Raw genomic sequence first — 16,227 nt, 5'->3', positions numbered from 1 at the left:
ATCTCAAAAAGAGGGGATTCCCTAATCCAAAACCTTGGAATCCAGTTTACTTCAGGCCAGGAATGAAGTCAGCCATCATTAGGGAAAGAGCAAGGGGAAAATTACATAGGAAAAAATATGTGCCTTAATCAGAAAAGATCCTCAACTTCTAAGGCCTCCACAATCTCCACCCCTCTCTTCTGAGCTGTGCATAGTGATGTTGTATAACTCCAGATGGTAGTAAAAGGCAGAGTTCTTCCCAGAAAACTCATACATGATTTTCACCCTGACATCTGTGAGGTGAGGTGGCATCGTTTCACAGAGTCAGCACACCCGGGATAAGGACACAGAAGCCACAGATGACAATGCCAAATGGACTCCCTCCTGAACTTATGGACCCATTAAAATTGAGGTTTAGCCTAACCTTAGGCCATTCCACTCCCTGCCCATCCGCCTGATTTCTATGTTGGCTCTGAGTAAAAGATCAGAGTGTAGCCCCAAATATCCTCATGATTTGATGGAAATTCAGGAAGAACTGAAAGAGTGTACCCCAAAAATGGGGAGCCGTGTCTCTTGCTCCGATCGCGGGGTGGGGTGCCCCCAGGAATCACGAGTAGCCATTCCTGATGTAACAGCAAGAGGTAGCTTTATTAACGAGATCCCGTGTCTTAGCGAGATCCTAGGTCGACACGTATCTCACACAGGAGACAGAGGAATCGACCCCGAGCTTCCAAACTCGGTGGTTTATATAGGAGCATTCACGAGGTGACACATGATTGGTCAATTCAAATGGTGCACAGTTACTTTTGGGCGCAAAATTACATCAGCAAGGAGTACGTGCTCTCTAGCAGCTTGGCAGGCAGGTAGGGTGGCTCATCTCAGTCAGGGGCGTGAAGGAAGGGGAGGGGATGGCTACAGATGGTCAATGTCCTTGGGGCTGATAGCTGGTTTGGCAAGTCCTATCTCTGGCTCTCCCTCAGGCAAGTCCGGCCCTGCACATCCGGACTCTGACAATGAGTAACCTTTTTAAAAACTCTAGTTCTACAGAACGATATTGGAGAAGGGATGGCAATGTGGTTACAATGTGGTATCTAGGTTTGAAAGACCCCCAGAGCAGGGAGACCCTCACTCAAGTCTCGGGATGATGCGACCCCCCAAGAACTCACATGAAACCGTCCTTGCTGTAATAAACATGAGGTTTATTGATAGGAACCAGTGCACTGGGGTCGAGACTTGTATCCCACGCAGGGGCAGTGGAGTTCGACGCCCAGTAACTAACACAAGGGGAATTTAAAGGAAGAAACCTCAACCCCAGCGGGTAGGGAGGGCGTCATTGGAAAATGTCGAGAATACCAGTGAAAAATCACAAGGATAAGCTTCCTGCTTCTCAAAATTATTCTCTGAGATTTTAATCTAACTTTATGGTCACCTAGTACATGTAGAGGGCAGGGTTTGGAATTTGAGGTAATTAGGGCTTTTTTAAACTTCTGACTTCTTAGCTGCATTTTTTTATTCTTTCAGGTTCTGACCAGGAACCTTGTCCTTAGCCAATGGGGACTTTAAAGCCGGGCCTCCTGCTTGTTCCAGTGCAGGCTAAGACTTGAGGGTCAGGCCAGCTCCTGAGCCCCACACACGGCTGCCTGCATACCCTTGTGACTGCATTAGAGCCAGAGTGCTCTCCACCCTGTCCTCTTCTCTCCTCTTTGTCACAGCCATGGTCCCCAAGAGCACTTGTCAAACACCTTTATACATCTATGTCAATCTCAAAGTCAGATTCCCAGAGAATCAATCCCCATAGCTGAACATAAATGAGTATTCTTTGTGTGTGTGTATATATATATATATATAATGTTGTAGAACACAGAATAGGGATTCTTGGTGAAAGCTTCCTGGACATGTGTCTTTGCACTGGGATCTTTCCACATGACTTAGATATCCTTGCCATGAGGTCATTACCAGTCACCTTGCCATTTCATTTTCGTTTTTCTTTTGGATGCTAACGCTGTTTGATGTAAGATCCAAGGCTGAACTTCCATACTGGGCTATGGTTTCAGACTTGATTTACAGCCATATGGCCCTCGGGTTGTTTCCTTTTGATCCTAGAGGTTGATTAATCTTTCCAGCAAGGCTTCCAGTACTTGATAGGATTGTGCTATATGCTGTCAGAGCAGAGTTATACAGAATTCATATGCTGGCCTTCCTCTGATGGTGGTTACCTTTGCCAAGTCCTCAAACAGGGCAGTGCTTGGAAAAAAACCCTGCAGGCAAAGAAATCATATATGTGGGTCTACCCCTGGCTCCTTGAGAAATGAAAGAGGAATATGGTCTTCGCTTACTGGAAGTCTTATCCCAAGTCTAGGGAAGGGGACTCCCAGAGAGCACTAAGCCTTCTCCTCATCCATCATAGTCTGTATAGCCTGTGGCTTTCATTTGGTCGGTGTGATGACCTTATAATGAACTAGGTTTTTCTGCCATGTTATGTCTCTATACCTAGACATGACCTCAGGTGTACAGTCACATTGGAAATATAAAAAGCCTTGCATCTGAATTGTGAAATTCAATGTGTGTTATATTTAAAATACCACAATAATTGAGTGGCCATTGCTACAGTAAATATTATTAGGGGGTTTCTCCCCCACCGTAGATCATTTAGTTCCCAAATAAAAGACACAAAACTTTTAGATTTAGAATAAGCCTTAAAGTATTAGAGCTGGGCAGACATCAACCTTCTGTGCTATTTTTTCTGCTTCCCTGTCAATAACCCCGAGGTATTGCTTGCCATGCTCTGCCTGGGCCACTCCTGTTCTGACAGGTTAGCCCTCATGGTAATACACTCACGATCCACCTACCCTATGGGGTGCTGTCTCCTTCCTTCTCCTCCATGTCTTTTCCCTCTCCTTGTGGACCCTGCCTGAGTCCCCAGGCCCAGGGAAACTTTGCTCTGTCCCCTCTCTTCTGACCAGCCCTTGTTGTAAGGATTTTATTAACCAATCAGGGATAACTTAGGAGGCCAAAAAAAAAAAAAGAAAAGAAAATCTGGTATACATGAGGATCTCCTTGTCTTGGAGCAACCAGACCTTAAGGTACAGAATTTAGCATTTGAATATACAGCAGCAGTAGACACATTATAGGCCAATCTACTTTGTAGTTGGACTCAAAGCTTGGCTCTCACACCCATTGGATGTTCAACTGTGGAGAAGTTATTTTACCTTTGTGTGACTCAATTCCCTTATCTGCACAGTGAGGATGATAAGGAGTGTTTAATTCACAGAGTTGTCTTTGGGACTGATGAGTCAATATATCTAGTATTTAAACATGAAACACCATCTACTTTGCATAATTAATAAAAGTCTGTGGAAAGGGCAAAATAATGAAGCCAGAAGAACATTTGATTTGGAAATGGGGCCATTCAACTACCTCTAAAAACAAACTGAGAATCAGGGAATGGTGGAAGACTAAGGCCAGAGAATTGGGAAATCAAGGCCACCCTGGGCTGCGTAATAAGATCCTATCTCAAAATATCAAGTCAAGTCAAGTTTGTAGTAATAATAAATCATGAAATAGCCATTGTAAAGAATTTACAAAAAGCAAAGCAGTGGAGCAGAGTGGACGCTGTGTGTCAAATACCTCTGCTGCCCATCTCTGGGACCAAGTATGTATCAGATCAGTGACAGGAATGGGGTGCTGAGAGCCTGGAGCAAGGGGATGCTGGCTGCATGGCCACATTTGAACAGCACTAAAGCAGGACTAAATGCTAAGAAAAAAAGCCATATGCAAAACTTGTAAATTTTAATGTCCTCCAGAAAGGCAAAACCACAATAATTTTACTGTTTGTCAAGCTGCTTGTGTCACCAAACTTCTAACATTGATAAGGATGTGAAAATCTCTTGTGATGCAAACCAGCTGCCAATAAGAAGAGCAAACACTGTCCTGACCAAGGTGACCTGGATGCTGTCAAACAGGCCGAGGCAGCCTGGACAGCCATCAGAGTATGTTTAACACACAGATATCTGTCATTTCAAAAGGGGGAAAATGAAGCCTGACTTTTCCCCCCACTTTTTGCAAAACCAAGAATACTCCAGCATTGAGTCTTACAAATAAAATATGCCAAGAAACTTCATAGAATATACATTTCTCTTTTGTGTGCTACTGAGTGTGTTTTGTATGTGTTTTGTATGTATGTGTGTGTGTATGTGTGTGTGCTTGTGTGTGTGTCTGTGTGTCTATGTGTGTATGTGTGTGAGTGTGTGCTTGTATGTGTGAGTGTGTGTGTATGCATGTGAGTGTGTGTGTTTTGTGTGTGTGTGTGACTGTGTGTATGAGTGTGTATGTGTCTGTGTCTGTGTCTGTGTGCACTAATGCTTCAATTATCTGCTATGGTGAATACTGTCCCCAACTCAATTATGAAGGTTAGTATTAAGCTGTGAGTAGTATGTGGAGAGTGGTCACAAAGAATAATTAGGTGTGCTCTTCTGTTAAGTTGTCTGAGACTTCCAAATGCTGCATGCTGTGAGTGGGCCTCACATCTCAGCACACTAACTCTATAAGTACAATTCCCATGTGGTTTTCTTAAACAATTTTCTATGAAAACCTTTAATAATTTTTTCTCCTATTCATTTTTTGTGGGGGGCAAGAGTCTTTGTTTGGTTTTTGTTTTTTTTGGGTTCTTTTGTTTGTTTGTTTTTTGCTTATTTTAGGTCCACAGGATTTTCTGTAGCCTTTGAGGAAGTCCTATACTTAGGACACTGGATCTGTACAGTTTAGGGAATTAACCAGTTTACTAAGCACATTTTTTGTTTGTTTGGTTTCTGTTTTTCTTTTGAGATCTCACTGTGGGAACAGAGGAAGCCCTGAGGAAGTGCAGCCCTGAGTGGATGTGTGCTGTAAACATGATATGACCATGCCAAGGACCCAAAGCCATTTATCCATGGGGAAAACGGAAAGGCCCCCATGCCCCTTGAGCCTCAGAGACATGACAAAGCCTTCTCAGGATGGTGTTGATAGTGTGTGCAGAAAAAGTCTACTCTACCTTTCTCCCTGGCCCCATCTGGACATTTAAAGCCTGAAGACTGCTCCCTGCAGAGACTGCTCCTACTGAGATTAGCTAAATCTGCCCCTTGTCAGTTACATATGCATAGTCCTCCCCTCCTTGTTTATCTGCATGTAATGCCCACCTCCTTGCTGCCCTGTGCAACAGCCCTGCTTCCTGGCCAACTCTATATAATAAACATGCTGAGCTTCTGGGATGCTGCATTTTCTCCAGCCCATGGACCCAGCCTTCCCCATGTATGTGTGTTCAATGTCATTCTTCATTTCCTCCTCACCCATGTCAGGCCCAAGTCCCTGGAGCCACACAAAGGACTTGGCAATCTCAGTCTGCTCCACTTTGAAGGAAGTACTTTCTACACTGAAATCTAAAGCACACAGTGGGTTTAGCTCCCTCTCAAGTGTCTTTGGTGAGGGTTGGGGTGGGTGTGAGACCAGTTGCATTCTGACTATTGCAGAAGAGTAAGGATTCACAGTTTGTTTTTGGTGAAGGTGAGCTCCCCAAGAGGCTATCATTGCCAACATTTTCCCAAGTCACTTCTAGGAGGTCAACTGACTCCTAGGTGAGTCTTTGGTTACACTGCTTCAGTTTTCTGTGGCTACACTTTCCAAATGGCACCCACTGGTCACACATGGCTATTTGAGATGAACTAAACTTAGAACTAAAATCTGCCTCTTTAGTCACAGCAGGCAAACCAGGAGGCAAACAGCCAGCCAGAATCCATAGCCAGAAACACCGCAGATATAGAATATTTCTATCATTATATTCGGTGCCGGCAGCAGAGCTGTGCCTGGGCTAGTTTTCCTTCCGCAGGTGCCGGCAGCCAGGGCGCAGACGCCCAAGCTGACTCCTCTCTCTCCCTCTCCGACCCCGCAGGGCCCAGAGGTGATTCTGCCTGCACGATGTCCTCCTTGCTGGAGGCGAGCTCTTCACGCGCCACATCGCGAACAAAAAGAGAAAGAAGAAAAGAAAAGAAAAAGCAGAAGAAGCGGCCAGGGAAGGGGGCCTTAGCGGCGTTGGGGGTCACCTCCGCCACGGGAGGGCGCGCTATGATAGCGGCGGCGTTTCCAACGGAGACTGCAGCCTCCCAGTGTCCAAGGACAAAGCCCAGGCCAGCCCTGCCAGGGGACCTCGAGGCCTGCCGCTTGCGTGGACCCCTTGCCCGACCTCGGGTCTGGACCCCAGGGACAGCAAGCAGCAAGCAGGGCGGGCTGCACCGCCAGAGCAGCAGAATCAAGGTAGGTAGGAGACCCGCGTCCGTCCTTAGGCTCCTTCTGGTCCCTCTCCCCCGCCCTGGGAAAGCAGTGGCAGAAGGAGGCAATGCAAAATGGACAGTGACAGTTCTGTTCTAAATGATAGTTAAGGGAGCCAAGAAAGAAGTGTGACTTGCTTTTTGTGACTTACAAAATCAAGACTGAGTATCATTACTGTAGAAGCCCATGGAAAATATGATGAAGTTTTCAGAAATCACCAGTTAAAGAAATGGTGGTTTTGCTTATATTGAATTCTGAGTTTCAAAGTTATGTTTCCTTTTTCTTTATTCCTTAATGAGGCTTTTTATTAAGTTTTTATTCACCATTACACCCTTAGATGCACAGTGCTAGGATTGTAGTAGGTGCTCAATAAATCACTGACCATTGGGGAGGAGGAATGATAAGAAAGTATGTATTTTCTGTAAGTTCTGTTAGTTTTGGGAACAGGTGGTTTTAGGCTTACCAGTCAAAGTTTGGTATCTTGTCCAATATAAGACAACTTGACAGAACCCCCTTTCTGGCCATTATGTTCAACTTATTTTACTCTTAATCATTCTTGAAAATCATGGAAGTAGTGTGGAAAATTGATTGTACCTGCAGTATAGCAAAAAAGGCCAGTCTAGATAGGTAAGCAGTTATGTTTGTCCATGAGCCGATGTCTTAAAACATCTAGATTTTAGGATTTTAGTGTTGTGTTTTCTAAACATACATCGTACAGCAAACAGATAACATCGTAATAGAATAAAGGAATCTTTTGATTTAGCACCAAATTCCATAAAGCAATGACTACTGCACAGCTCTCTTGGCCATATGAATAGCAGAAATTATATTTCACTTTTTTAAAGAAATAACGAAAGTACTAAAGGTTGAAAAAAGCCCATTGGAAAAGGTCCCTGTGGTGTTTCTCTTTGGTTTCTTCTCCTCTTTCTAGAGGACAACTTTAAGAAGTCAGGGCGGTCAGGTGGTCAGTGTGGTCAGGCAGTCATGAGCAGATGGTTAAGCGATGTGCTAGGGCCCCATAGGCCAGTGAGCCTCACTGAAGAGCAGAGGCTAGCCAGTGAGCCAGTCTGAAGAACAGAGGCTAGCCAGTGAGCCTGACTGAAGAGCAGAGGCTAGCCAGTGAGCCTGACTGAAGAGCAGAGGCTAGCCAGTGAGCCTGACTGAAGAGCAGAGGCTAGCCAGTGAGCCTGACTGAAGAGCAGAGGCTAGCCAGTGAGCCCAGCTGAAGAGCAGAGGCTAGACAGTGAGCCTGACTGAAGAGCAGAGGCTAGCCAGTGAGCTGGACTGAAGAGCAGAGGTTAGCCAGTGATCCTGACTGAAGAGCAGAGGCTAGACAGTGAACCTGACTGAAGAGCAGAGGCTAGCCAGTGAGCCTGACTGAAGAGCAGAGGCTAGCCAGTGAGCCTGACTGAAGAGCAGAGGCTAGCCAGTGAGCCTGAATGAAGAGCAGAGGCTAGCCAGTGAGCCTGACTGAAGAGCAGAGGCTAGCCCCTGAGCCTGACTGAAGAGCAGAGGCTAGCCAGTGAGCCAGGCTGAAGGCTGAAGAGCAGTGATTTTAACCTTTATTTCTAAGTTCTTCAGTTTTCCTAAAAGACAAAAGTTTGCCTCCATAAAGTATGGCTTAAAAAGTTCTCCTTGCTCTCTTCTTCTTATCTCCTTTCCTCTTGCTCTTATGACACAATAATTTCCTTACTCTCAATGCCTTACTCTCAACGCTATGCCTTTACTTCTAAGTTCTTCTTGAGTTCTGTTCTCTTCAGTTCAGTTCTGTCTAAAAAGCTTCTCTCTCTTTGTCCTCAGCATTTGTATATCTTTCTGAACACAGCATCACATGGTGAAAAGTTCACCACAAGTTTGCACAGGAATTCAAATCATAAGTTGGATAATCAGTTTATGACAGGGAATGTTTACATGCATATCCATGAAGAGTAATCATCAGGATAAATCATCACCATCTGTCACTAGTTCTGCACGTTCATGGAGAGTTAAAAGCTGTAATTTTTATGAGAAAAGAATAAGGAACATTACCTATAGGCAAATCCAGTCAATTATGTTAAGTCCTTGTACCTATAGTAAATCATTAGTTCTCTTTTTATGAACTTTGGTTAATTGGTTTATACCCTCTTAGGATGGGCTATAATTTGTAGATGCCTGCTTGGTATTGCAGAAGCGATTCACTCATGACACTTTAAGAATGGCAGGGTTCTCAATGCAATTTTGATTACCAGAGAAACATAATAGCAGTCCTATTTTAAAAACTTAAAATACTAATCTAATCTTAGGAATTCTTATAGAACCATCATTAAGAATTAAGAAATCATCTATTTGTCTGTACATCATCACGCCAAGACAATACATCTTCATTGCTCTGTGGTGATCTGCTCAAAAGAGTGGGGTAAAGAGCTTGACAAATACAGAGGCAGATGCTTGCAGCCAACCATTTTTTTGGCTGAGAGCAGGGTCCCCAATGGAGGAGTAAGAGAAAGGATTGAGGGAGCTGAAGGGGTGTACAGCCCCATAAGAACAACAATAAGAAACACCCAGAGCTCCCAGGACTGAAACCACCATCCAATGTGTACACATGGACAGACAGACCCATGGCTACAGCTGCATATGAAGAAGAGGATGGCCTTCTTGGGCACAAATGGGAGGAGAAGCCCTTGGTCTTGTCAAGGCTTGATGCCCCAGTGTAGGGGAAATCAGAACAGGGAGGCAGGTAGGCCTGGGTGGTTGGGTGGGTGGTAACACCCTCATAGTAGAAGGGGGAGGAGGTATTAATAAGGGGTTTTGTGGATGGGAAACCAGGAAAAGGGATAACATTTGAAATGTAACAAAAGCCCTCTCTGGGGAAGGGACAGCGGATAAGCTGCTCTGAGCCCCTACTTCCCTGCTGCCTCCCTTTGATCCAGACAGTGGTGCATGGTGTCAGCCTGGGACTCTCCATGGGCTGCTCCTGGCACTGGACTTGGCGTTCAGGGCCAAGAGCATGATGAGCAAGGAGCACATGGTTTGTCCGGATTCAGAGCTGGGCCAGTGGCCACCAGATGACAAGCACAGCATCATGTACGATCATGAGGTCTTCCTGGGCAAGGAGGACTCCAAGACCTTTGATAGCTAAGCCTGGATGAGAGCAGGAGAGGCTGGGGAAAATTGTTGACCCAATTGACAGTGATGGACGTGGCATTGTTACTACTGAAGACCTGAAAGTTTGGATCAAACAGGTACAAAAAAGATACATCTACCATAATGTGGCTAAACCCTGTAAGGATTATGATAGGGACATAGTTGTAAAATCTCCTGGGAAAAATACAAGCAGGCCACCTATGGCTACTCCCTGGGACACCTTGCTGATTTCCAAGACGGCTGTGATGATCACAACTTTAAAAAGATGCCTCCACGAGTCGAGAGGAGGTTTAAGGCCTTGAAGGTGACCTGACAGCTACTCAGGACTGGTTCATTGCTTTTCTGCACTAAGAGGATTTAGAACATATGAAGGAGATTGTAGTTCTGGAAACCCTGGTGGATATCGACAAGAACGGGGATGGTTTTGTGGACCAGGATGAGTACATTGTGGACATCTTTTTCTCACGAGGACAATTGCCCTGAGACAGACTGGGTTTTGTCTGGGGAGCAGTTCAATGATTTCCCAGATCTGAACAAGGATGGGAAGCTGGACTAGGATGAGATTCACCATTGGATCCTTCCTCAGGACTATGACCAGGCAAAGGCTGAAGCCCGGCATCTGGTGTATGAGTCAGACAAAAACAAGCATGAGATGCTGTCCATGGAGTAGATTCTAGACAACTGGACCATGTTTGTGGGAAGCCAAGCCACTGACATGGAAGATCTTACCAAAAATCATGATGAATTTTGAAAGACAGTCATCCTCATGTGGCCAACGGTCACAGGCTTCCTGCGGATGTTCTGGGTTATTGCTGTATTTGTCAAGTATATAGCAGTTGTGTCCCTAAACAATGAGAAACCTTTCTAAAAAAATCATAAATTGCACCAAACAATAATAGTAGGAGATTTAAACACCCTACTTTCATCAATGGACAGATCAGGGAAACAGAAATTAAACAGAGACATAGAAAGACTAACAGAAGTTATGAAACAAATGAATTTAACATATATTTATAGAACATTCCACCCTAAAACCAAAGGATATACCTTCTTCTCTGCATCTCATGGTACCTTCTCCAAAATTGACCATATTATCGGTCACAAAAGAAGCCTCAACATGTACAGGAAGATAGAAATAATCCCATGCATCCTTTCAAAAAACCACGCAGTAAGGCTGCTGATCAATAACAACAAATAGGACAGAAAGCCCACATATACGTGGAAGTTGAAGTCAATGACAACTTGGTCATTGGAGACATCAGAAAGAAATTAAAGATTTCTTAGAATTTAATGAAAATGAAGATACAACATACCCAAACTTATGGGACACAATAAAAGCAGCGCTAAGAGGAAAACTCATAGCTCTGCGTGCCTGCAAAAAGAAACAAGAGAGAGCATATCTCAGCAGCTTGACAGCACACCTCAAAGCTCTAGAAAACAATTAAATAAACCCTAGAGGAGTAGAAGGCAGGAAATAATCAAACTCAGGGCTGAAATCAAACAAGAAGAAACAAAACCGAGGATCAAAAGAATCAGCAAACCCAGGAACTGGTTCTTTGAGAAAATCAACAAGATAAATAAACACTTAGCCATACTAACCAGAGGTCACAGAGAATATATCCAAATTAATAAAATCAGAAATAAAAGGGAGACATAACAACAAATTCTGAAGAAATTAAAAAGATCATCAGATCCTACTACAAAAACATATATTCAACAAAACTGGAAAATGTGGAGGAAATGGACAATTTTCTATACAGATACCAGGTACCACAGTGAAATCAGGAACAAATAAACCATCTAAACAACCCCATAACTCATAAAGAAATAGAAACTGTTAGTAAACATCTCCCATCCAAAAGGAGCCCAGAACCAGATGGATTTAGTGCAGAATTCTATCAGAACTTCATAGAAGACTTCATACCAATACTGCCCAAATTATTCCGCAAAATAGAAACAGACAGAGCACTACCAAATTCCTTCTATAAAGCCACAATTACTCTTATACCTAAACAACACAAAGATACAACAAAGATAGAGTAATTCAGACCATTTGATTTATGAATATTGATGAAAAAAATGCTCAATAAAATTCTTGCAAACTGAGTCCAAGAACACATCCAAACAATCATCCATCATGATCAAGTAGGCCTCATGGCAAGGATGCAGGGATGGTTTATTATACAGAAATCCATCAACAAAATTCACCATATAAACAAACTCAAAGGAAAAAAACCCACATGATCATTTCATTAGATGCTGAGAAATCATTTGACAAAATTCAGTAACCTTTTATTAATAAAGTCCTGGAAAGATCAGGAATTCAAGGCCCATATCTAAATATAGGAAAAGGCAAAATACATCCAACCAGTAGCTAATATCAAACTAAACTGAGAAAATTGAAGGAATCCCACTAAAATCAGGGACTAGACAAGGCTGCCCACTCTTTCCTTACTTTTTCAATATGGTACTTAAAGTCCTAGCCATAGCAATCAAACAATGAAAGTAGGTCAAAGGGATAAAAAATAGAAGGGATGATATCAAAACACTAATATTTGAAGATGATATGATAGTCTACTTAAGCAACACCAAAATTCCACCAGAGAACTACTTAACCTGATCAACAACTTCAGCAAACTGGCGGAGTATAAAATTAACTCAAACAATTCAGTAGCCTTCCTCTACTCAAAGGGTAAACAGGCTGAGAAAGAAATTAAGGAAATGACACCCTTCACAATAGTCCCAAATAATATAAAATAACTTGCTGTTACTTGAACCAAGCAAGTAAAAAATCTGTGTGACAAGAACTTCAAATCTCTGAAAAAATTGAATATCTCAGAAGATGGAAAGATCTCCCATGCTCATAGATTGGCAGGATGAATATGGTAATTTGCCGTCATTTGGTATAACATAAAACTCAGGATAGCAAAAACTATACTCAACAATAAAAGAACTTCTGGGGGAATCACCATCTCTGACCTCAAGCAGTATTACAGAGCAATAGTTTGTATGGTATTGGCATACACACAGGCAGATCAGGGGAACATAATTGAAGACACAGAAATCAACCCACACACCTATGGTCATTTGATCTTTGACAAAGGAGTTAAAACATCCAATGGAAGAAAGATAGGAATTTTAACACATGTTGCTGGTTCAACTGGAGGTCAGCATGTAGAAGAATGCAAGTTGACCCATGCTTATTACCCTGTACAAAGCTTAAATCCAAGTGGATCAAGGGCCTCCACATCAAACCAGATACACTAAAATTAATAGAAAAAAAGTAGGGAAGAGTCTCGAAAACATGAGCACTAAGGAAAATTTCCTGAACAAATACCAATGGCTTATGCTTTAAGATCAAGAATCGACAAATGGGACCTCCTAAAACTGAAAAGCTTCTGTAAGGCAAAGGACAGTGTCATTAGGACAAAAAGGCAACCAACAGATTGGGAAAAAAATCTTTACCAATCCTGCTTCTGATGGACGGTAATATCCAAAGTATACACAAAACACAAGAAGTTAGAGAACAGAGAGCCAAACACCCCTGTTAATAAATGGGGTTCAGAGCTAAAGAAAACATTCTCAGCTGAGGAATATCTGACAGCTGGAAAGCACCTAAAGAAATCCTTAACATACTTAGTCGTCACGGAAATGCAAATCAAAACAACCCTAAGAATCCACCTCACACCAGTCAGGATGGCTAAGATCAAAAACTCAGGCAACAACAGATGCTGGCAAGGATGTGGAGAAAGAGGAACACTCCTCCATTGTTGCTGTGATTGCAAGCTGGTACAAGCACTCTGGAAATCAGTCTGAAGGTTCCTCAGAAAATTGAATATTCCACTACCTGAGCATAGAGCTATACCTGTCCTGGGCATATATCCAAAAGATGCTCCAACATACAACAACACACATGCTGCACTAAGTTCATAGCAGCCTTATTCATAATAGCCAGAAGCTGGAATGAACCCCGATGTCCTTCAACAGAGGAATGGATTTGAAAAATGTGGTACATCTAAACAATGGAGTACCACTCAGCTATCAAAAATAATGACTACGTTCAATAAATAGGCAAATGGAAAGAACTAGAAAATATCATCCACAGTGCAGTAATCCAATCACAGAAAAACACACTTGGTATGCTGTTGGGAGCGATGGCCTTGAAGCCCTCCATTATTGATGTTATTATTATGGTTAGCATTAAGTTTGTCTGGGTTCATGGAAAATCCCCAGCCAGGTGCAGAAGACTAATACAAATGTGGTGGTCAAGATGAATAATCATATGATAACGTGTGACGTTAAGATACCAAATGTCATGACCTGTAACCTCTCTGAAAAACCAACAGCCTGCTGACTAATAGATATGACAAACCTGTGACCTTTCTGACAACCTGTCAACATCAGCGGATTCCCTGACCACATGAATATTGTGTCCTTGGCGTGCGTAAATGTTTCTTACTTCTCTCCTCTCTCTGTTACCCATTTTATGGTACAAATTCAGCCTTGGGGAAAAATAAAATTGTCGCCTTGATCAGAATCTTGTCTTGGAGTCCTTCTTCGCATCTCTTGTCCCTCATTCTCTTCCAGGTACTCAGCACCCCTCGTTGACAGTATGCACTCATTGATAAGTGGATATTGACCAAAACCTCGAATTACCCAAGATACAATCTGCAGATCTCAGGAAACTCAAGAAGAAGGATGACCAAAGTGCAGATGCTCCCACTCCTTCTTAAAATGGGGAACAAAAATATCCATAGGGGGGGATATGGAGGCCAAATCTAAAGCAGAAACTGAAGGAACAGCCATTCAGAGCCTGCCCCACATGTGGCCCATATATATACAGCCACCAAAACTAGGTAAGATTGATGAAGCTAAAAAGTGATTACTGAAAGGGACCGGATATATATCTCCAGACACATCCAGAGCATATCAAATAAAGAGGTCAGTGCTAGCAGTAAACTACTGAACTGAGAACAGGACGCCCTTTATGGGAATTAGAAGAAGGATTCAAATAGCTGAAGGGCTTGAACTCCATAAGAACTCTATGCCAACCAAATAAACCACTAGCAAAAGACTATACATGGACTGACCCAGGGGTCCAACTGCATATATAGGAGAGAATAGCCTTGTTGGGGCACCTGTGGAAGGGGAAGCCCTTGTTCTTAACAAGGTGGGACCCTGACTGCAGGGAAATGTCTAGGAAGGGGTTTCTAAGTGGCATGGATTGGGGGACCATACATATGGGAGAGGGCACGGCAGGGTGGCTTATGGACCAAAAGCTGGGAAAGGGAATAGGTTTGAAATGTAAATAAAAAGTATATATCTATTAAAAAAATAAAATTTAAAAATATGATAATAATACTAAGAAATAATCAAAAAAAGAAAATGTGAATAAGAAAGAAATTTTAGGATTTGGAAAAAGATGAATGCCAGGTATTTGAAAAACTGTATGATCATGGTAAACACATTAATATACGTGAGAAATATTTTTACATGTTAATGAACTGCATCTTTTTTTTAAATACTGAATGGAAATCCAGTCCCTTCCTGGCTGTGAGGCTAGGGATCCAGATGTAGTGGAATTCATTATTTGTTGGTCCTGAACCTTTGAGTCTGCTTCTAACACAGCTTATGCCAAGGAAACTAGGCCAAGGTGATATCTAAGCCATTGACCAAACTATCTGGACTAACAATTACATGTGAAATTCCACCTTGTAAATGGGAGGAGAGGAATAAAAGATACCTTTAAGGATTTAAAAAAAATGAAATGTACCCAAAAAATCCAATAAAAAAGTTTAAAATAGGGGTTGGGGATTTAGCTCAGCGGTAGAGTGCTTTCCTAGCGAGCGAAATGCCCTGGGTTCGGTCCCCAGCTCGGAAAAAAAAAGAAAAAAAAAAAAAACAAAGAAAAAAAAAGAAAAAGAAAAAAAGTTTAAAATAAAAATAACTTAGGAAATACAAAATACTCGGGTGCCACGCCACAATCACGATGTGTTTCTTCTGTGATAGCTTACAGGTTAATTTACTTCTCTATGACTGTTTTCTTATTTGAAAGTAAGAAATGGCATCATCTGTGGAGTGGATGGTGAGAACAAAAGCTTTGCCTAACTTAAATAATCGATCCCTCCCAAGCACATGCTTAACATTCTAAGCACAGGGAAATTTCCTGAGGGGATTAAAAAACAAAATCCAAACATAAAACAGGAACAACAATGATTTAAAAACATTCTGCACGCTGGGTATGAAAGCATGTTACAACTTTAATCAGCTTTGTAGGTATTTCTAATAAACACACAAAGAAACAAAAATCCCATCACAGTCCTAGCAGTTGCATCCAACAAAGAGAGAGCTGTGAGGTAGTGCCTGCTGCTTCTTTCCCCAGATACCCCTGGGCCTCAGGCCTGCATCCAGTGAGCTGGACCAAGAGCAGCCAGGTTGAAATTCCTGCTGCCATGGCAGGATTCTGCAGGAACATTTCCCTTTGACAACAAGGAACCTGTGTGGAGGAGACCTCTTGGTGAGTCCACAAGGACTCTAAGTGTCCTATTCTACAGGGAGAAGCCCTGCCAGGTCTTTGACAAGGCCAGCCAGTTGTTTGGGGAAGTCTCTGGTCCTGTGGCAGAGGGCGAGGAATGGCAGAGAGAATGGCACCTCCACTGAGAGCAAAGGATAACCCTTCTAGGTCTATGACCTCCTAATTAATTTACCTTTTCACCTGATGCCTATTCACATTTTCTTACTATCATACAACTGTGATCTTGATGAGCAGCTGGTCTCTTGTTTTCTTAATCAGTTCTTTGTTGTCACAGACCTTTTTAACTTACT

The 16,227-nt window shown here is 42.6% G+C and overlaps 1 protein-coding gene across 1 annotated transcript; it reads left to right on the top strand.

Annotated features, from left to right (window-relative positions):
- The first annotated feature begins 5,928 nt into the window (after positions 1–5,928).
- On the top strand, positions 5,929–9,397 carry LOC148003515 (uncharacterized). Its single transcript, XM_087567919.1, has 3 exons — positions 5,929–6,268; positions 7,211–7,336; positions 9,189–9,397. The coding sequence occupies exons 1-3, from the start codon at positions 5,929–5,931 to the stop codon at positions 9,395–9,397; spliced, it is 675 nt and encodes a 224-aa protein (XP_087424045.1).
- Positions 9,398–16,227: the final 6,830 nt, after the last annotated feature.

This window comes from Rattus norvegicus, chromosome 9 (genome assembly GCF_021556685.1).
Source record: "Rattus norvegicus strain SHRSP/BbbUtx chromosome 9, alternate assembly SHRSP_T2T, whole genome shotgun sequence".
In the NCBI taxonomy this organism is placed as follows: domain Eukaryota; kingdom Metazoa; phylum Chordata; class Mammalia; order Rodentia; family Muridae; genus Rattus; species Rattus norvegicus.
Note: the sequence above shows the minus strand (reverse complement) of the source record. Positions and strands in the feature narration are given on the sequence as shown.

Coding starts and splice junctions, on each gene's coding strand:
- LOC148003515 (XM_087567919.1), top strand. CDS start 5,929: ATGTCCTCCTTGCTGGAGGCGAGCTCTTCACGCGCCACATCGCGAACA. Junction 6,269..7,210: donor GAGCAGCAGAATCAAGGTAG/GTAGGAGACCCG, acceptor TCCTCTTTCTAG/AGGACAACTTTAAGAAGTCA. Junction 7,337..9,188: donor TGAAGAGCAGAGGCTAGCCA/GTGAGCCAGTCT, acceptor CCTTTGATCCAG/ACAGTGGTGCATGGTGTCAG.